This window comes from Pelobates fuscus, chromosome 9 (genome assembly GCF_036172605.1).
Source record: "Pelobates fuscus isolate aPelFus1 chromosome 9, aPelFus1.pri, whole genome shotgun sequence".
Taxonomy (NCBI): Eukaryota; Metazoa; Chordata; class Amphibia; order Anura; family Pelobatidae; genus Pelobates; species Pelobates fuscus.
Window position 1 is genome coordinate 5,139,208 of NC_086325.1, and position 23,282 is coordinate 5,162,489.

The 23,282-nt window shown below is 36.8% G+C and overlaps 1 protein-coding gene and 2 pseudogenes across 1 annotated transcript; all 3 read left to right on the plus strand.

The window, feature by feature from the left end:
• Positions 1–1,465: 1,465 nt before the first annotated feature.
• LOC134573010 (olfactory receptor 8A1-like) lies at positions 1,466–3,103 on the plus strand (annotated as a pseudogene).
• A 10,101-nt stretch (positions 3,104–13,204) lies between these two features.
• LOC134573011 (olfactory receptor 8D1-like) lies at positions 13,205–14,148 on the plus strand (annotated as a pseudogene).
• Positions 14,149–21,325: 7,177 nt separating this feature from the next.
• LOC134573012 (olfactory receptor 6C74-like) lies at positions 21,326–23,036 on the plus strand. The gene is made up of 2 exons (XM_063432370.1): positions 21,326–22,248; positions 22,970–23,036. Exons 1-2 carry the CDS (start codon positions 21,326–21,328, stop codon positions 23,034–23,036), a joined length of 990 nt encoding a protein of 329 aa, XP_063288440.1.
• The last annotated feature ends 246 nt before the right edge of the window (positions 23,037–23,282 follow it).

Sequence of the window (23,282 nt, forward strand, 5' to 3'; positions counted from 1 at the left end):
AGCTGGTAAAATGAAAATAGCAGTCATAGAACAACTTTTTGCAAACTTATGCTAGTTAAGCTCTATTTACTGGTTAATAAATACACCCGTTAACAAATTAACTAGGTCTTTTCATTTTGAAGTCACAACAATTTGGCATTAGTATGATACTCCTTTCAATTTTTCTCATGTTGAATGTAAGTCATTATTGTGTGTATTGCTGTGTACTGGTAATATACTAGTTGTTGTTGTCATGTTGTAATTTGATTTGTGACATTGGTTACATTCTCTCTTGCTACGTTATCAAAAGGAAAAATGAACTGTTAGACAATTGTGGTTCAGGCAACAAGCTTTAATTTTTATTTTTTTAAGCAGGATAAATGTTGAATAAATACGATTCTATTTTCCTCTTACTTTGAATTGTGAAGTATTTGGGTAAACTTACATTTTATTGTTATTGTCCTGCTCTAAATACATGTTGGTCCAGCAGAATGTCTGGGATCACTCTCTGTTTTATATTTAAGATTGAAACCCATTCCCAGATTAATTGAACCTGTGAATATATTTAGTGGAAATAGACCATTTAAACACGACCTGACATATTTTGGCCACAGGCATATGTTTTATTTTCTATATTTCTAAATATGAATATAAAAACAGAAATCCAAAGATTAATATTATTAAAATACAATATTATTTTAAATCAACAACTGTAGAGTTTTCCTGTAATTTCTGTACTTGATTAAAAGTGAAAAATTAATGTGAACATGCTCAGTCTCCTGCAAAGATGTATTTTTACTAGAATTTTAGAGAAACCATGGTAGGAGGGACTCTTCTGGCTATTTCTGTATTTTTTCCAGTTTTCAGAAACCTAAATACGAAACTTTTCCACTGCCGTAGTAAACTGATGGTTTATAGGTGGGAGAGCATCATCTCACGTGGGACAGAGGCACAGATAAAGTCAAATTATTATTTTACTGTCTAAAGGAGTATGTGGGAGGCAATAACACTTTGTTTGGGCAATGTCAGCTCTAAGGAGAAATGTCCTGTGCCAGCAAAGTCTATAAAGACAAAAATAGGACGTTCCATGGATTAATTGAAGAACTGCTTGCCTCAGAGGAAACATAAAGCTCTGACATCATCCAGTGTCTTCAGCTGCACCTTTGTCTTTTTACGTTTTCTAGCTTGGATTTTTGGGTGTTATCATTGTATGTGTAAACACAGCTACAATTTGAATGATTCCAATCCCTGAGAGCGGTCTGTGGATTGGGCATTCCCTCTGTCTTTACCAGGAAAGTATAACGAACATACTCGCTAGCAATGTGATATTATATAACGAAAACAGAAACATAGTTTACAGGTTACACTGTATAATGTTTTCCTCACCTTGACTACATTCAGCATTGAACGTAACAATCAAAGTATATCTCGATGATCTGCGATGTGACTTTTTATATTTGCAGACAAGCACTTGAGATCTAAATTCATGGAGCAGTTTAACCAGACAATGGTGACACATTTCTATATTAAAGGGATTTCTGATGACCCTGAGCTGCAGCTTCCTATGTTTCTTTTGGTTATGTTCCTTTATCTCCTGACACTTGGTGGTAACATGACCATCCTTCTCCTGATCTGCCTGGATCGCCATCTTCACACTCCCATGTACTTCTTCCTGGGCAATCTATCTCTAATAGACATGTCTTCTGCCACTGTTTCTTTACATAATATCCTTATTGTATTTTTAACAGGTGATAGAATGGTTCCATATATTATTGTTTATCCCAGATGTTTTTCTTTGGAGCTTTTATTAGTGGTGAGCTTCAGCTCCTCATAGTCATGAGCTACGACCGCTATGTGGCCATCTGTAACCCCTTGCGATATACAGTGATTATGAACAATAAAGTTTGCCTTCTGTTGGCCATTTTATGTTGGATTACTAGCCTCCTCGAAAACATGCCTTTCATAATCTTACTGTCAGGCTTCTCCTGTTACAGGTCCAACATAATCAACCATTTTTTCTGTGATCTCTTGCCTGTTATGAAACTTTCCTGCAGTGACACATCTGTTCTCAAGACCTTGTTCTTTATTGAAGGATTGTTATTTTTTAACCTTATTCCTTTCCTGCTCACCTTAATACCTTATGTTTTTATCATTGTCGCCATCCTGAAGATAAGTTCAAACACTGGCAAGCGTAAAGCCTTCTACACGTGTTCCTCACACCTCACGGTGGTCATTTTGCTCTACATGACCCTCATCTACCAATACATGAGGCCGGTCACAGAGGACAGCCTGGACTACAACAAACTATTCTCTCTCTTTAACACAGCTGCTATTCCCATATTAAACCCATTAATTTACAGCTTAAATAATAAAGATGTGAAGTTGGCTCTAAGACGAAAGTTAAGATATTTTCAGAAGACTTTTTAGATAATAAAATAATATCAGCAGCAATTTGTTATATTAACTGTTTTTTTCCGAATACACGGTATTAATAAATATCACATGTTCGTAGTTAATTTGCTTGGAAGGGATAAGACATATTGTCTTCATGGTACTTTAAAATGTAATTTTTTAGCAGTGAGACTTCTAATTTATGTGCAATTAATATCCGGTTTTATTATGTTTAAACACACAGCACATTTCACTCTGTAGGCAACTACTCCTTTTTGGAATAAGAAAATGTATATTGATGGTGTACAAGGATAATAGGAGTCCTACCTAGCCTCCTACACTGTTTAAGCCATTGAGAGCCCTAGAATAGAAGACAATGTGGAGAGCCAGAGACACCCTTTGGAGAGCCAGAGACACCCTTTACCTGTGATGCTAAGGGTGCAAAGTACCAAGTACCATGAGGGCAGCCACAGGAGTGGTCAGCCCACCATGGCACATACAACTTGTCCCAACCCACTGCCCGCCACTGCAGAGAGTCTTTTTGTCTCCTGCATGGTGCTGCTTCTGGGGAGGAGGGAATGGGAAGTAACATAATATCTCTTGCTCTCTCCTCTATCCCATAACACTGTGTGGCTGTATCCAGGCACTGAGGACTGTCAGATATGCTGAACAGGGCCTGGTGGAGAGTTTCAAGAGGGAGGTGACAAGATCAAGGACTGTATTGCATCTGTAACTGTGAATGTGAGTGTGTGTGTGTGTATGTGTGTGCGTGTAGATGTTTGAGTGTGTATTTATGTTTGTGATTGTGTATCTGTGTATGTCAGAGTGTTTATGCCTATGAGTGATGTATGAACATGAGTGTGTTAGTGAGTATGTGTGTATCTGTGAATGTGTAACTGTCTGTGTCACTCTAATAGTGAGACTGTATGTGTGGGTTTTTTTAGCGTTTTTCTATGTTTACTGGAGTGTGTATCTGTGTGCCTGTGTGAGTCATTTCCTTTAACCCCTTAAGGACACATGACATGTGTGACATGATTCCCTTTTATTCCAGAAGATTGGTCCTTGAGGGGTTAAAGGACACTATGCACCATAAACTCTACAGTTTAATTGCATAGTTATATAGTTACATGGGCTGAAAAGAGACTTGCGTCCATCAAGTTCAGCCTTCCTCACATTAGTTTTTTGCTGTTGATCCAAAAGAAGGGAAATAAAACCCAGTTTGAAGCACTTCCAATTTTGCAACAAACTAGGGAAAAAATTCCTTCTTGACCCCAGAAAGGCAGTCAGATTTATCCTTGGATCAAGCAGTTATTACCCTACATTGAAAGATTATATCCCTGAATATTCTGTTTTTTTTTCAAGTATGCATCTAGTAGCTGTTTGAACATGTGTATGGACTCTGATAAAGCCACTTCTTCAGGCAGATAATTCCACATCCTTATTGTTCTTACAGTAAAAAAACCTTTCCTTTGCCTTAGACAAAATCTTCTTTCTTCCAGTCTAAACGCATGGCCTCGTGTCCTATGTAAAATCCGGTTTGTGAATAGATTTCCACACAATGGTTTGTACTGCCCCCAGATATATTTGTATAATGTTATCATATCCCCTCTGAGGTGACGTTTTTCTAAACTAAAGAGGTTTACATTTAGTCTATCTAAATCCCTCAGCAGTAAATTAGTATCTTGCTCACATTTTATTACTTTATAGAGTTTTGTGTCATCTGCAAACAATGAAACATGACTTTGAATGCTTTTTTAAAGATCATTTCTAAACATGTTAAATAGAAGCGGTCCCAGAACAGACCCCTGAGGGACACCACTTGCCACCTCTGTCCAGCTTGAAAATTTACCATTAATGACAACTCGTTGTATTCTGTATTTAAATCAATGTTCTACCCAATAAAAATAATTTTCATCTAGACCAATTTCTTTGAGTTTGAAGACTAATCTATTGTGAGGAACTGTATCAAATGCCTTGGCAAAATCCAAGTAGATCACATCCACTGCAACACCCTGATCTATACTTCTGTTTACTTCTTCAAGGAATGCTATCAAGTTAGTTTGACATGTAATGGTTTTCATGCGAAGAGCCTATCCCTTGAAGCTCAGCATAAAAATATTAAATGATCCCCATGTTGATGTATTGGTGTAATGCATTTCTATACAGCAATTCTTAATAGAGACGCTGAGATCCTCATCATGGCTGATCTCCTTGATACCCAGATAGATGGCTGCTGTGCTAGAAAACGTCCTTCACCATTCTAGAGAGCTCTTGTATACCTCTCTAGACTCAAATGTATGATCTTGACACAACCACTTGGTCTCAACAGCCATCCATCAGAGAGATCGATAACTGAGGAACTGTTACCTATACATTGACAGTTTTCTTTCAACAAACTTTTTCTCTTAAATGTATGTCATACATTTTGGTATTAAAAAGCAAAAAATTGCAAATTAGCCCTTTTTTTCTAAGGAACAATATATACATTTAACAGTGACAATGCCATTTTTTTTGTTTTATTGATGAATTATTGATGTCCCTTTAACTTATTTAAATATTAAAATGACAGTAACTACATAATAAACGAATAAGTTCCTCTACATGGCAGACTATATGGGCTGAATGGTTCTTATCTGCCGTCACATTCTGTGTTTCTATGTTACATTTATAGTTTCAAAAGCCGAAAAACCTAAATATTAGGGGATTATTTTCTAAACTCTAAATTGTCAATCAAATTATAGATATTTAAAGAGACACTCATCCGCCCAAATACAAAATAAATAAAAATCACTGTTTAATAGATATAGCCCAAACGAAAACTTGCATGCATTTACTTATGCATTTTTTTGATTGAGGGTAAATCTAAAAACAGCTAGCAAAACCTGCAGTTATCTTGTCTGCTGACTTTGCAAGCCCTCCCTTTCTAGTTTTCTGAGTTTATCTCCACTAATCTAAACAAACCAGGAAGTAACAGGAGCAGTTGTCTGATTGACAGCCAGGGGGGTGTAACCAAGTTAATTTATAAAAGTGTCAGTTTCGATTGAAATCTAAACATTTTGCAAAACAAATTAAAGAGGAAAGCTAAAGTTATTTAGGGATCTGGGGTGTCCCTTTAAATTGCTAAAAGTGGAGAGATTCTCTGATTTCACTTCAATAATTCAGTTATTCAACATAAATCCTGATGAATGTCACACTTACTCATTATTTGCAAGTGTGAGCACAGATCAATACAAGACCTTTCTAATAAGGTCCGGCCTTTTTAACACAAACTCACTCAATAGATAATACCTCTATGGCAGAAGGGCAAGTATAGGTTTTTTTTTGTGGAAACATTTTAAATTATTGTTGAGTTTATCAAAAGGCTGGAGAGCCTGCATGCTGTCAGGATTCAAACCTGGGACCTTGGCAGCTCTGGTGCTTTGGCTTACCTCTGAGCCATCTCTCCGCTTCTGTTTCCTGTATCTAGCCCTGTCTAGTATTTAGTACTGAAGCTGGACATTTGTTGGAACTTCTCCTGTCACTCAAGTTACACCTGAGCCTGATGTCTCGTTAGCCAGGTATATAACACTGCCTCTCCCAGAAGGCAGTGTCAGTTCCTTGACTCTGGTGATCATCCTGCTGTTTCCTGTTCTCCAGTTGGTTATTGACCTCTGGCTTGGTACACCGATTATCCTGACTTCTGGCTTCCTTTGACCCTTGGCTTCCCACGACTATTCTCCTGGTTTATTGTTCCTGTACCGTGTTTTGGATTTACCCTGCACAGCCCCCGTGCACCGACTCACAGGTCAGGTGAATTCTTGCCTGATCACCTTGGCCTGTGTTTTCTTGCAAGGGTGAGCATACTTCTCTGCCTGCCGGACTCCCACACCCAGGTAAGCCCTGACACATGCACTCATTTCATAATAGAAAAATAAAAATGTAAAGTGGAAAAAAAGGCATAGCCATAGATCGGAAAATGTCAAGAGTGTCAGAGAGGAGAGAGAGAGTTTGGAAGACAGGGCTATAATGTAGAAGAGGAATGAACCAGAAGAGACAATGAAGAAGTTGGTGTCAGTTGTCTTCAGACGGACACCAACTTCTTCATTGTCTCTTCTGGAGATGCATTGAACATCTAAAGCAGTAATCAATAAAGAGTCAGTAGAATGCTCCTGTAGAGTTGGCATGGCCCAATACTCTTTATATAATTACTTAAAATTGACCCATGAAGGTCACAGTTGGTTGTGGCTGTAGTTACAGTTAATTTAAAACGTACAGGACATTGGTGCTTCTGCTGTAGCTGATGCTGTTGTTACAGTATTATTTAGGCTGTTACAAAGGAGTAAGCGAGTGAATATACAGTAGTAAAATACGTGTGGTAGCCAAGAAATGGCTACAGACCACCAAGTGGGAACCCCTTATACCACTTATACAGAAAATATTAGAAATACATACAATTGGTGGAACACACGTCTGATGATTCTAGAAAATAAGACAGAATGGCATAGTATAATACTGTTTAGTATAGATATGTATGGAAAAAATAAAGCAATATTACTCACAAGCCCAGAGCCAAATTAGCATATGGCTCTCATGGGAAGCGTGATGGGACGCTTAATAGGATGTCCCCATCCTTCTTCTTGTTGTTCCTTAAATAGTAGTTGGTGAAGGATGCAATATTCAGATGTCTTTCAAATTGCAGATGTGTCTTTATTTGATGAATAAAAGTTGTACAAAGATAAAGGATAAAAATTCCAATTGACAATTAAAAGGTGATATAAATAAAAGTCCTGTATATACAGTCTGATCCAAAACGCGTTTCGCCCTGTGGTGGGGGCTTCCTCAGTTGGTGTCAGTCAGTATCCTCTGGGTAGGCTTCCTCGGCGTTCTTTTATAGCACTTCTGTATTCTACTTCCGGGTTTGCATTACTTATCCGCATTTGGAACGCATACTGCGTTCCACCGCCGTCTACATGCGTTCCACTTCCGGGTCGCGTATTGTGTGTCAATCGGGCGCACAATAGACGTCACTGGAACGCATGGTAGTCGGTTTATGCGTTCCACTTCGGGATATTTTACAATTAGAGTCATAACAGAATGTGTGTTTTCAAAATGTCGGAATATTTTACAATTAGAGACTTTACAAAGTGTATATTCTCAAAGTGTGGTGATTACTATGTAATATATTAATTTGTATATTCCAAACTCTATTTTATATATATATATAAAACTTGTATGGTAGCTAATAACCAGGAATAAATAAAAATACAGAGCAATCTTCAAGGAAATTATAATGCTGTGAGGTTTAAGTTAATATATGGCATTAAAATAGATGATATACATATTGATATTGGGTTTTTATATATCTGTTATATATAAATAAATTTTAAAAAAGGCATATGTGTAATAATATATACATATAGAACTTATATGACATATAATGATGTTGTACGTAATTGTAGCTAAAATCTATTATGGTAATATGCTAAAAATGGGAAAAAAAAATTTCATACTTTAAAAGGAGTGGATAGGAAAAATTATGTATATATTTTAAATGAAGTGACAAATCTCGAAATCCGAATTTAGACCATAAGGGATAAGGGTATTAAAATTGAAAATAAATCTCATCTCTTCTGAGCCTGTCTTTTTGGTGTAATCTCCCCCTCTCCAATTTTTCTTAACTATTTTGAGGGGGCAGAAAAAAAGGTGATCCGGGTTAAGGTTATGATGTGTTTTAAAATGGTTTGATACGCGGTGGGTTTCCAAACCTTTTTTAATATTTCTCACGTGTTCTGATATTCGTACATGTAGGCACCTAATTGTCCTGCCAATATATATTAAATTACACGGACATTTTAATAGGTAAATGACTCCTTTTGAGTAGCATGTTAATTGGTCTTTAATAACAAAATCGATATTGGTATGTTCTCTAAGGTCTGTTATATGTCTTTTTAGATTTTTTTGTTGACCTACATGCTAAACATGTTCCGCACCCGTAAAAACCTTTGCTTTGGTTTAGAAAGTGTCTGATGCTTTTTGGTGGCCCTTCGCTGCTGTGGACTAATGCTTTCTTTTCTTATCCCTTATGGTCTAAATTCGGATTTCGAGATTTGTCACTTCATTTAAAATATATACATAATTTTTCCTATCCACTCCTTTTAAAGTATGAAATTTTTTTTTCCCATTTTTAGCATATTACCATAATAGATTTTAGCTACAATTACGTACAACATCATTATATGTCATATAAGTTCTATATGTATATATTATTACACATATGCCTTTTTTAAAATTTATTTATATATAACAGATATATAAAAACCCAATATCAATATGTATATCATGTATTTTAATGCCATATATTAACTTAAACCTCACAGCATTATAATTTCCTTGAAGATTGCTCTGTATTTTTATTTATTCCTGGTTATTAGCTACCATACAAGTTTTATATATATATATATATATATATAAAATAGAGTTTGGAATATACAAATTAATATATTACATAGTAATCACCACACTTTGAGAATATACACTTTGTAAAGTCTCTAATTGTAAAATATTCCGACATTTTGAAAACACACATTCTGTTATGACTCTAATTGTAAAATATCCCGAAGTGGAACGCATAAACCGACTACCATGCGTTCCAGTGATGTCTATTGTGCGCCCGATTGACACACAATACGCGACCCGGAAGTGGAACGCATGTAGACGGCGGTGGAACGCAGTATGCGTTCCAAATGCGGATAAGTAATGCAAACCCGGAAGTAGAATACAGAAGTGCTATAAAAGAACGCAGAGGAAGCCTACCCAGAGGATACTGACTGACACCAACTGAGGAAGCCCCCACCACAGGGCGAAACGCGTTTTGGATCAGACTGTATATACAGGACTTTTATTTATATCACCTTTTAATTGTCAATTGGAATTTTTATCCTTTATCTTTGTACAACTTTTATTCATCAAATAAAGACACATCTGCAATTTGAAAGACATCTGAATATTGCATCCTTCACCAACTACTATTTAAGGAACAACAAGAAGAAGGATGGGGACATCCTATTAAGCGTCCCATCACGCTTCCCATGAGAGCCATATGCTAATTTGGCTCTGGGCTTGTGAGTAATATTGCTTTATTTTTTCCATACATATCTATACTAAACAGTATTATACTATGCCATTCTGTCTTATTTTCTAGAATCATCAGACGTGTGTTCCACCAATTGTATGTATTTCTATTATTTAGGCTGTTGTTAATCTGTTTGTAGCATTATCTCTCTATTCCTGTGCAATAAAAAATACATTCTATTAAGCCCTTAGATTATAGGAAAGGGAATAGAGTCCCATGAGTAACAACCATTTTTTTATACACTTTATGACATGGATTGTTGTATTTAGGTTGTGCCCATTCCCATTTCCCGTGACCACATAAGTACATTGTGTTACAAATAGGCCTCGGTGAAAAACTGTGAGTAGCTGACTATCTGTCTATGGGATTCATGTTTCAACCTTACCTTAATTTAAACCTTTACTTAGGACATACACACTTTTTTTCAACTCCTTGGGAATCATTCAATCTGTAAAATTTACATCATGAAAGTCCTGTGATATCTAAATTTATGCAGATAATGATCACTAATTAAAGTGGTTGCGATTGTTAAAACAATTGGTCTCTTGGGATATTTGATGCTCTGGGGTAATCCCTTTAGATTATAAGAACGCAGTCCTAATTCTGAGTTGGAAGACGGAGCATTGGATGGACGCGGCAGGTAAATGGATCAGGCTGCTCCCAATATTTATCCTGAAATACGTTATACAGCAACATGAGCCATATCGATGTTTGGTGAGAGGTTCATTACAATATATCTGGTTTATTCAGGACTATTTACTAAACTCTCAATTGTTACACGTTAAAATGTAAATGGTAAACTGGCCTTGATTTAAATAGCTTTCGAAAGGATTCAATACTGTTAGAAAAAACGTTACAAATGATCTATCTACTAAAATCCTCAAACGTTAATAGTGCCTTCCATAGATACATTATATGGAGGTTTTACTAACAGTATTGCATCATTTGATAAGCTTATTAAATCGAGGCCTTGTATGTTAAAATAGTCAAACTGTGACGTTAGCTGACTTTGAGAATTTTATCGAATATCCTAGGACTGCCTCCATTTTGCCCTCCGGATTCCTATTATCTGCAGCGAGTGTTTCTGATTATATTCTTAGGGTAGATTTGAAATAGAGAATAACTTCCTTTCTTATGTTAGTGAGTGGAGAAATTGTTGAGAAGAAAATTTCAAAATCCTTTTATTCTAAATTCTGCACTTTTGGTTGTTAATAAACTTGTTTTCACTACTTGGAGAACTAACCCCTCGGCAAACAATCTGAGTATTTACGTCATAATTCATATTTGCATTAGTCAGTTTGTTAATGGTTTTTATAAGGGAACATTTTTATTATCTGCATAGGTACGCTGATTGTTTTGTGACATTGGCAACATTTCCATAATTTAACAGTTTGATTTGCCATTTGGGGAAAGCACTCTCTATTATTTTTAAACACTGGAACTCTTCAGTAAGTTTCCTGTTTAAGAGTCAAGGTGTAGATAAAGTACGTTTGAGTAAATAATTTAAAATGGGATTGCCCAAAGTGCACATTTGTTTACTTTTTTTGTATGTAGGAGACCGATTTATATATTCCTAAAAAACAAAAAAAACAAAACATGTATTAGAAGGGCAGGGGGAGATAAAATATATTGAAAAGAAAGAAAAATAAATACAGAAAAAAATGGCTTGAAAACTTACAGTCCACTTTAACTTGAAGACAGGTACTCCCTAAACCTAAGTCCAATTTACTCCCAAGTCTAGCCTATAAATCTCCCTTATGTATATGTCAGTGGATCTATGTTTGTCAATATTGCATCAGGGTATCTGCATGTGTGTATGTGTATGTGTGACACTGTGTGTGCATGTGTATGTGTGACACTGTGTGCATCTGTATGTGTGTCAGTGTATGTGTATGTGTGACACTGTGTGTATCTGTATGTGTGTCAGTGTATGTTTATGTGTGTCACTGTGTGTATCTGTATGGGTGTCAGTGTATGTGTATGTGTGTCACTGTGTGCATCTGTATGTGTGTCAGTGTATGTGTATGGGTGTCACTGTGTGTATCTGTATGTGTGTCAGTGCATTTGTATGTGTGTCACTGTGTGTATTTGTATGTGTGTCACTGTGTGCATCTGTATGTGTGTATGTGTATGTTTGTCACTGTGTGCATCTGTATGTGTGTCAGTGTTTGTATATGTGTGTCTGTATATCTGCATTTGTGTCAGTATGTATATATGTGTGTCTGTTTTGGATCCGTGTTTACTTCTGTTTGCATGAGTTTCAGTGTTTGTATCTGTATGTGTGTCAGTGTGTGTATGTGTATATGTGCATACATCTCAGCATCTGGCCAACACACCTCTGAATTAAAAAAACAATATTATATATTAACAAAATACCAACACCACATACAAACACATCCCTACATTTAGTCACACATTCTCCATACAAATACATGATTACATTCAAACACAAGCACTGTACCGTGTTAAATACAAACCTGCAAAGATGTGCAAATGGTAGATTCCCAGCTGGCAAAACACTGTGGCAGTTGCACGACAGATCTACCATTTGAATACCCTTGAGATTGGAGACCCAAACGATTATTGCACCAGGGCCCTCACTATGTTAGTTTAGCTATTGCAGTCAGTAATGCAATGCCCAAAGATATCCACACAAACAAAGTACTGACCTGACAGAGCTCTGTTCTAATAGGCTCATATAAATGCTAAAAAAATAAATGTTGCTAAATGGCTGTTACTTTCTTACATGCAACCAAATACATTTATATTAAACAGTACATTAAAACAAAAACACTGGGGTCAACTAATTACTCTTATCTATTAAGCAATATATTGAACTACAAGTGTACTTAACTGCAATTGTAATTTAATCAGGAATTATGTCCATGTTACGTTTGAATAATGGAACACAATTACATTTTAGGGATAGCAAACCACGCACAAAGTTGTAACTTGTTTTACATTTTATTTTTTCCTATTACTTGTAGAAGTCAATCATACTTCAAAGTGTTGTAAAATGAAGTTTACTAGCTTTATAGCTATTTCTGATAAATTCAGTAATGAGGTTTACTCGTTACTCTAACGACAGATAATTGCAGGACAATCAGTGTGTCAGTGTTAGAACGTGTTTGGGCCACGTAGACATTGTCTGTATCTGTAATCAACATGAGCAATGTAGTGATTCCAGCATCACAGAAATCCAGGGTTAATAAAAACACCAATAAGGAGAAAGTATTTCCCCTGATTTCAGTGGAGATCGCTCGCCCCAGAGGATACACAACGCTTTGACATGTTTCAATGACTCCAGCTGCAGTTTTTTCGGTCCCTCTTGAATTCATGCATGATATGTAGCTAATATTTGCATGTTTTATTGTATCATTTATTTAGTAAAGCCATTCCATATATTTTAAAATGTTCTATAAAAACATCTCCTGTGTTAAGGATTCCAACGCACCAAATATGATAAGTGGATTCAAGTTCCCTCTTTCTTTACCGAGCTGTCACAGTAAGAGCAAGTCATGTAGCAATACAGAATAATAGAGACATAATGTATGAATATCTCACGGTACTGGTCATAGAGTGTTAGACTTTGAACAGTTGGTTAGATTTTATTGCAAGGTTTCATGATTTCCAGCGATGGAAGTAGCACCGAAAGCCTCGGATCAATAACCTGTTCCATTGCTTTTGTTTAATTTTACAGACGGACACTTGAGATCTAAATTCATGGAGCAGTTTAACCAAACAATGGTGACACATTTCTATATTAAAGGGATTTCTGATGACTCTGAGCTGCAGCTTCCTATGTTTCTTTTGGTTCTGTTCCTTTATCTCCTGACACTTGGTGGTAACATGACCATCCTTCTCCTGATCTGCCTGGATCGCCATCTTCACACTCCCATGTACTTCTTCCTTGGCAATCTATCTCTAATAGACATGTCTTCTACCACAGTCACTCTACACAAGGTGCTTATCATATTTTTAACAGGGAATAGAGTGGTTTCATATGTCAGCTGTTTATCACAGATGCTTTTTTTTGGATTCTTTCTTAGTGGTGAGTTACAACTTCTGATAGTCATGAGCTACGACCGCTATGTGGCCATCTGTAACCCCTTGCGATATGCAATGATTATGAACAATAAAGTTTGTCTTCTGCTGGTCATTTTATGTTGGGTTTCTAGCCTATTTGAAAACCTGCCTTTCGTCATCATAATGTCAGGCTTCTCCTGTTACAGGTCCAACATACTTAATCACTTCTTCTGTGACATAATGCCTGTTATGAAACTATCATGCAGTGACACATCGGTTCTCGAGATATTCATCTTTGTGGAAGGGCTGCTTTTTTCAATCTTACCCCTTTTCTCTTCACCTTCATACCGTATATTTTTATTATTGCCACCATCCTGAAGATCCGTTCGAACACTGGAAAACGTAAAGCTTTCTACACGTGTTCTTCACACCTCATGGTCGTTATTTTAATATATGTGAGCCTCGTTTGCCAATACCAGAGACCAGTCACAGAGACCAGCATGGATGACAACAAACTCTTCTCTCTCTTTTACACAGCGGCTGTCCCCCTATTAAATCCATTGATTTACAGCTTAAATAATAAGGAGGTGAGGGCATCTTTAAGACGAAGGCTAACATGTTTTCAGAAGAATTTTTGGTGATAAAATAAATGTGTCCAATTATTAAATTAGTCCTCAAAGCGATATTAAATAAGGCACATGTATTTATAATTGACTTTGTCAGAGAATTATGATATAAATATAATATACAAGTCCTGTTTTCTTTAATATTTATGTAATAAATATAATTATTTTCAAGGTGTCATTATTTATTAACATACTGGGGTAATTTCTTCTGTTTTTTACCAAACACTGAAATTCAATTGGCAATTAAATATCTAAAATTCTATTACAATATTCAAGGTATATTAAAGTTCTGTTATTCTCTAAATATTGGTTGAGATTTAGATAATCTTCCCTGAATATGCATATTAGTAAACCTTCACATTAAAGAGATATGACCACTGTAGTGAATTCATGGAGGCAATATTGACCACTGAAGAAAATTCACGGAGGCAATATGACCACTGAAGTGAATTCATGGAGACAACATTGACCAGTGTAGTAAATTCATGGAGGCAATATTTACCACTGAAGTGAATTCATGGAGGCAATATTGACCACTCACTGATTGCAAACAAATATCTCCTTAGTTATCAAACCAAAACTCCAACTATGAGTGTCTCACGGCCAGTGAACACACAGTAGAAGAAGGAGTGTGGACACTACACCCAATAACTATGGAGAGAGGGGATCATCTCTCATCTTCCCAGGAGCAGTAAGTGAGGGATTGGTAGCACAGACCATCATTCCTCTGCTTCTTCCCCATCCTCTGGGATGGCTTGTGAGTTAATGGTAAAATAATGCTTCTGAAGGTATTCAATTCAATTGGCCTGATGATAATATAAATATGGTAGATTTGTGCATTCTGTTTTAAATGAATCACAATTCAATCAGTGATTTGTCCCCTGCAATAAGACCATTTAATTTTAAGGTACAGACTGAGATTCAGAATATATTCTACTGGTTTTCTTTAATCTTAGTTACTACGTTATTAATGCACTATGACAATGTTACTATTTGTCCCTGTAGTTTACTACTGTATAATTTTGTACTTGCAGTTACATGTAGTTATTAATAATCTGGCTGATAGTATTTTAGTTGGCAAATATTTTAATTGTATAAAGCAAATGCCTACTCTGCTCAACCATTTCTCCCCCCCATGAATGCTGGCGCTATTCATGCCAGAGGCTCTGGTCACTAACATTTCTCATGTTTTACATATTTTACCAATTTCCTCTCTGCAATCAGATTTTGGATGCCTTATGTTTATCTGAAATGTACTTTTACTAAACTTGAATAAATCTTGCCTATGTGCACTACTTCCCCCAAATATTCTAAAATATTGACATTTTATATTAACCATGATTCTTTGGTAGAATTTTTGACTCTGCCCTGAGATGTCATGGAATCTCATATGATGAGCTACTGACCCACTGTCAGCCATCTTGTTTCCTATAATCTGCTTTTCTTACTTTTTTTCTTTTTTTTCTTTTTAAAGACTTTGTGAGGCCTTTGCTTTTGGTACGTTTTCATTTTTAAATCAAGTTTTAGCTGGAAGGGGAAGGAGGGTGCTTGAGAAGTGTGAGTGATTGCAATGTGTGATAAGATAGAATATTACAGGCAGGAGGGGGATTGACAAGTGAGGAGGCCGACCTCCAAAGCCCTGAATAGATTTGAAGAGATTAAGGAACTAAACTCTTGAACCTTACTTTTTTCGCTTTGGGTGCAGTTTTGTATTTCTTAAAATAACATTGTTTAACCTTTAAGCCAAGCATGTCAAACTCACGGCCTGCGTGCCGCATGCAGCCCACAATGAACATCTTTGCGGCCCGGCAAGCCGCAAGTACATGCTTAGTGTTCCAAGCAGAGTAGGCACCTGCTTTCCCCACACTGCAGGTGCCTACTCTGATAACATTGATTCGGCTGGAGGAGAGGAGGGTGGATGCAGCGAAGGAGCTCAGCCTTCCTGCTCCTCACTGCTCCCTTGCACGTGCCGTCTGTAGTGATGCCAGGGATATGACATCATATTCTGGCACCCACCATCACTAAACTGCACACGAGGGAGCAGTGAGAAGCAGGATGGCTGAGCTCCAGATAGAAGATCCCAACTGGACACCAGGGATAAATACAATAATGTGAGTGTGTGCAAGAATGTGTAACTGTGTGTGTCAGAGTGTGTGTGTCTGTGGAGGACAGTGTGGAGGACAGTGGAGGACCTGGAGGTGCACGGAGGCACGCAATGCCACATCACATTCCATTGTGACGTCGACTTGCTCCACCTTCACAGGGTTTCAAGAAGTGGGATTTAGTACAGGGGGGACTGGGATTTAGTATAGAGGTGGGGGATGACTGGGATTTAGTACAGAGGGGGGACTGGGATTTAGTAGAAGGGGGGACTGGGGTTTACTAGAGGCGGGGACTGGGATTTAGTAGTGGGGGAGGAATGAGATTTAGTACAGAGGGGGGACTGGAATGTAGTATAGAGGTGGGGGGACGACTGGGATTTAGTACAAAGGGGGACTGGGATTTACTAGAGGCGGGGACTGGGATGTAGTAGTGGGGGAGGACTGAGATTTAGTACAGAGGGGGGGCTGGGATTTAGTATAGAGGTGGGGGGACAACTGGGATTTAGTACAGAGAGGGGACTGGGATTTAGTATAGAGGTGGGGGGACAACTAGGATTTAGTACAGAGAGGGGACTGGGATTTAGTAGAGGGGGGACTGGGATTTACTAGAGGCGGGGATGTGCATTTAGTAGTGGGGGACGACTGGGATTTAGTACAGAGAGGGGACTGGGATTTAGTATAGAGGGGTGGACTGGGATTTAGTATAGAGGTGGGGGACGACTGGGATTTAGTACAGAGGGGGAACTGGGATTTAGTAGAGGGGGGACTGGGATTTAGTAGAGGGGGGACTGGGATTTACTAGAGGCGGGGACTGAGATTTTGTAGTGGGGAGGACTGAGATTTAGTACAGAGGGGGACTGAGATTTAGTATAGAGGTGGGGGGACAACTGGGATTTAGTACAGAGAGGGGACTGGGATTTAATATAGAGGTGGGGGGACAACTGGGATTTAGTACAGAGAGGGGACTGGGATTTAGTAGAGGGGGGACTGGGATTTACTAGAGGCGGGGACGTGGATTTAGTAATGGGGACGACTGGGATTTAGTACAGAGAGGGGACTGGGATTTAGTATAGAGGGGTGGACTGGGATTTAGTATAGAGGTGGGGACGACTGGGATTTAGTACAGAGGGGTGGACTGGGATTTAGTATAGAGGTGGGGGGACGACTGGGATTTAGTACAGAGAGGTGGACTGGGATTTAGTATAGAGGTGGGGGACGACTGGGATTTAGTACAGAGGGGTGGACTGGGATTTAGTATAGAGTGGGGGACGACGACTGGGATTTAGTACAGAGGGGTGGACTGGGATTTAGTATAGAGGTGGGGGACGACTGGGATTTAGTACAGAGGGACGACTGGGATTTAGTATAGAGGTGGGGGACTGGGATTTAGTAGAGGGGGGACTGGGATTTAGTAGAGGGGGGACTGGGATTTACTAGAGGCGGGGACTGAGATTTTGTAGTGGGGAGGACTGAGATTTAGTACAGAGGGGGGACTGAGATTTAGTACAGAGGGGGAACTGGGATTTAGTATAGAGGTGGGGGACGACTGGGATTTAGTAGAGGGGGGGACTGGGATTTAGTAGAGGGGAGGACCGGGATTTTGTAGTGGGGAGGACTGAGATTTAGTACAGAGGGGGGACTGGGATTTAGCAGAGGAGGACGCTGTGGTTTAGTACCGGGGGATGCTGTTTTTTTATATACTGTACTTTTCATAATAAACCTACGTTTCTAGGAAAAATTTAAGTTTTTGTTTTTTTGCGGCCCAAATGAACTTAAACCTTGTTCATCTGGCCCATGCTAGACTTTGAATTTGACATGCTTACTTTAAGCTATTAAACCCCTGACTATAGCAGAGGACACTTTATGGACAGAGTTACTCCTTGTTTATGTATATAAATTGCCAAATTATGATGTTTATCAGATTTCTATTCTAAAGTCTCACCACTGATCATGTTTGCTGCGTAACAATCAATAAACAATTTTCAGTCAACCTGTTTTTTTTTTATTTTCATACACCAACAGCATTTAATCACACCCAATGTAGATTTATTTAAAAAGCTGACACTTGTTTTATTACCCCTCAAATTCTACTACACTCTACAATCCTTTCAAGTTCTGGGTTTATTTATTTTTGATTCCATTGCCCAGCACCTTGCACATCAAATTTCCCCTGTGTTTCCATTTCCAAATGATCTTTTCTTTAGCACTTGGAGTATTGTACGCAGTACTGGAGACCATATCTTCAGAAGGATATTGATACCTTAGAGAGAGTTCAGAGAAGGGCTACTAAACTGGTTCATGGATTGCAGGATAAAACTTACCAGGAAAGGTTAAAGGATCTTAACATGTATAGCTTGGAGGAAAGACGAGACAGGGGGGATATGATAGAAACATTTAAATACATAAAGGGAATCAACACAGTAAAGGAGTTTAAGCATGCGTGGGATAGGCATAAGGCTATCCTAACTATAAGATAAGGCCAGGGACTAATGAAAGTATTTAGAAAATTGGGCAGACTAGATGGGCCGAATGGTTCTATGTTTCCATAAATTTGTAACAGTGTTAAAATGTATAAGTTTCTCATGTTATGCATTCTGCTGTTTAACATCATCACAAATGATTAGAACGGATCCCTTATTAATTATGTCCTAGAAATCTGTTTATACCATGAAAATTCATCAACTAATTTACATCTAATTTATATCTATAAATTGTCAATCGACAACAACATCAATTAAAGTAAAAGGAAACTTTGGACAAATTGGACTCTTGGGATCTCTAGTGCCATGGGGAATGTCCCACCTGACGAAGCAGAAGGTATAAGACCACGGTTCTGATTCTAAGATGGAAGATGAGATATGCTGGCAAGAAGTGAGCAGGTAATTGGCAATAATGATTTACAATATATACAATGCTAAGAGATTATTTGTAATATGGAGTAATATAAACTGGAATAATGGTGTAGGTTTAAAATAAAAGGGGAGTCCAGGGGTACGTGACCGTAGGCACTCCAGAATGCCCTTACAGCCATAATGCAGGCAAAGCCTTATGGGAGATGAAGTCCACAACATGTGGAGTGTTGACGGTTTACTAGCCTCCTACTAGACTATGGACGTGTTTCTGTCGTTTCGAAGACAGACAGGTAGTTATGTTATCCAACCTTTATTAATGGTTCAATGGAAATTACGACCTTTTAAGATCAGTATGTGATTATATAATTGAACGTTTAGTTTTATTTTATCGCGTAACTGTTTATTCATAATTTGTATAGTGGGAACATTATTTAATGGGATATTTTAGAGCTTTCTAATAAACTAATGCAGTTATTAAAGGGATGGGTGAATCATTTCATTCTCAGTTTCAGTAATAAAGCAGGTGCCCCCGAGCTCCTTTGGATCCGTTATACGAATACTGTTATTATACATAATATACAGAAACTATCTATCAAAGGTAAAGTAATGGGGATTCAGTAACAAAAGATGCCCCTACATTGAGGTTCCCCATTCTGTCAGATTCTACCCAAATGATTTATTTTACAAGATGTATCCCCTCTATGTGATTTATATCCCGAGCCACATTCTGCTGCCATTTTAAATGCTGGCGCTCCCAGCTTATTGTACATTTTCAATGATGTAGAGGGGGATTTATCAAGGCAAACCGGATGTATATTGAGCTAAGTGCTAAATATTGTGCGACCTTGCTGTATATGGTGATTTCATTCTTTTAGCACTTCGCTCATGAACAACACCAGTTATAGCCTTGATAACCCCCCCTCCCCCCACCCCCCATAGTGTTATAAATGAAATAGTACATCAATCATTAATCATGGATGTCAAACTGTGTGTCTCTGGAGACTCTCATTCTAAACAATATCGTGTCACTATGTTGATACTTGTGGACCTGTTTTGTTACTTTCTATTTTATATTCTCTAAACACCTTTTCCTTTAAACCACTGGTTCCCGAGCACGTCCTTATGACTCAGCAAACAGTCCAGGTTTGGTCAGTGTCTGCATTAGAATAGAATAGGGAAATATATAAACCCTGAATTGTTGCGGGCGATGAGGACTGGTTTATGAATCACTGCTCTAGATATTTAGACGACAGAGTCTGGCTTTACTTATTGTGTTGAGATTTTGAGAAGTCCAAATATTTTCAAATATTAATTTGTGTTGACGTGTTGTGTACTTTATTTGAGTGTTTAGTTTTTATAATGAAATTCTCTTTCATTGTTTAAACATTATTGCTATTATTCCCTGATATCCCAGCCTTAACAGCCAATTAGTATAAAGAAAGAGGGTGCTGACCAATTAAATATATTATTATTATAATTTTTATTATTATTTTATTAATATTATTATTATTATTATTTTGTATTATTATTTATTATTATTATTATTATTATTATTATTCTTTTTATTATTATTATTATTATTTATTATTATTATTATTATTATTATTATATTATTATTATTATTATTATTATTATTATTATTATTATTATTATTATCATCATTGTATTAAGCCTATTTTCAAGTAGAAAGTTGGTTTAAAAATGTTATCAATTTTGCAACAGTAAGTTAAAGACAATAAACTGTATTGTCTAGTATATTATATACCGGTAGATTTATCAAATTTTAGCAAACAATATAGTTTCTCATGTATAAAAAAATCAAACTTCACAGCTTGTCAAAACATTGACTATATTATTAATATTGCAATAGAGTAAAAGGATGCTAAACTGGCAAAACGTATATAAATAATACATTTACTCTATAACAACCTTCACATTACAACATCATAGTCCACTAACTATAAAACTTTTTTTAATCATGGCTCATTTGCTCTCTCATGATATATGTATTCTAATATCTTTACATTATATAATTTACTGTGCATGCAGAAGTATGTAGATCAGCAGTAATTAATTATATGTCTCTACTCTATTGCCATCACAGTATATTGCAAAGTATATTTAATATTTTATATGTATTTTAGCAAAAATGTCCAGAGTTGGGTGATGGCTTCCCATGATTTAACTTTCTTTGTATTTTGATTTATTTTGACAGATTGTTAAGCTAGATCGAAATTCATGGAGCAACAAAATTATACCACTGTGAATTATTTCATTCTAAAAGGGATTTCTGAAGACCCCAACCTCCAGCTTCCAATATTTCTTCTGGTTCTGTTTATTTATCTTATCACTCTTGGTGGTAACATGACCATCTTCCTCATTGTCTGTCTGGATCGTCATCTTCACACCCCCATGTACTTCTTCCTGGGCAACCTGTCACTCTTAGATATGTTTTCGACTACCATCACTCTACATAATATCCTTATTACATATGTAACAGGCAATAAAAATATTTCATATGTCACCTGCCTTACACAAAGCTTTTTTATTGGATCTTTTACTAGTGATGAACTTATGCTCCTTTCAATTATGAGTTTTGACCGCTATGTGGCCATCCGTAACCCTTTGAGATATACATTGATCATGAACCAGAGACTTTGTATTTTTTGGGCTATTTTCTGTTGGATTGTTGGCCTTTTAGAAGTCATGCCTTTAATAACTTTACTCTCTGGTTTTTCCTGTTACAGATCTAATATAATTAACCACTTCTTTTGTGATCTCATGCCTGTGATGAAACTTTTGTGTAGTGATACATCTGTTCTAGAAACCTTATTCTTTATCGAAGGAGTGTTTCTTTTTACTGTCATCCCATTCCTTCTTACCTTTACACCATATATTTTTATTATTGTCACCATTCTGAAGATTCGTTCGAGCACTGGGAGACGTAAAGCTTTCTATACGTGTTCCTCACACCTCATTGTCGTCACCCTACTCTTTACGACTCTCATCTGTCAATACCAGAGGCCGGTCACCGAGGACAGTTTGGAGTACAATAAATTCTTCTCTCTCTTTAACACAGCTGCAGTCCCCATATTAAACCCATTTATTTATAGCTTAAATAATAAAGATGTAAAGTCAGCTCTAAGACGAAGTTTGAGATATTTTCGGAAGACTTTTTAGAATTTTTAAAATAATCTATAGTATTTTTATAGTATACCATTTACAAAAACTACATTTAGCATATTTAAACAAATTTTTTTACTCAAATAATTTCTTGTTTTGAATAAATATAGTAGAAGTAGAGTATGGTTGACATCAGAGTTACAATACCAAACACTATAACAAACATGTATGCTGTGATAATAAGAAAACAAAAATCTAATATTTAAATATTTGATTGTGTTTAATACCTTTAGGGGATGAATAATATTTGATGACATCTGCCTCAGAAGATAAGTTGGCACAATATAATGTTTCACGTCACTTCCTACTCTATCTGCTCATGTCCATTGTTATGTTTTTTTTCCCTGGAAGGGGTCCTCTTACAGTTGGCCAACCATCTCCATACCTTGAAAATTGAACAATTTATGGACAGACCTTTTTTAAAGCAACCGGTTGGGAAGAGTAATCAAACTGACAAACAGAGTTTCTGGTGCAATCTGACTATTCATCAATTTATTGATAAAAGCACAGGGTTTATAAAGGTATAATTTCAGTAGGTCTATATGCCGTGTTATTCTTGCCAAATTATGGATGTTGTATAATGCTTAACACCATAATTGCTGATCACCAAATAAACTCTTGATAATATTATGTGTTTATTATTTTATCACTGCAAACGTATCACACTGCATTGTAAACATTCTGCTCCATCTTTAGATGTATTTACATTAATATCATCTATGAAATATCACTTAATTTGCAGTTTATTCTTATAGTTTGCTTATGACTCAACTTAAGACTTGATATTAAGATGCACTGTTTCAAATGTTGTGGAAGATGGATGCAAGATAACAGGGGAAAACAAGTTTATCTGAGGTTGTATGAGGTATGAGTGTATGTAATGGGCAAAGTTAGTGAAAATATGGATCCAAACATATAGGCCTTAAAGATGGCTGTCCCCATAGAGAAAAAAATAAGAAAGGAAAATCAGTGAAAATAGGTATTTACTTATTTATTACAAAATAATACACAC

Coding starts and splice junctions, on each gene's coding strand:
- LOC134573012 (XM_063432370.1), top strand. CDS start 21,326: ATGGAGCAACAAAATTATACCACTGTGAATTATTTCATTCTAAAAGGG. Junction 22,249..22,969: donor CTAAGACGAAGTTTGAGATA/TTTTCGGAAGAC, acceptor CATCTTTAGATG/TATTTACATTAATATCATCT.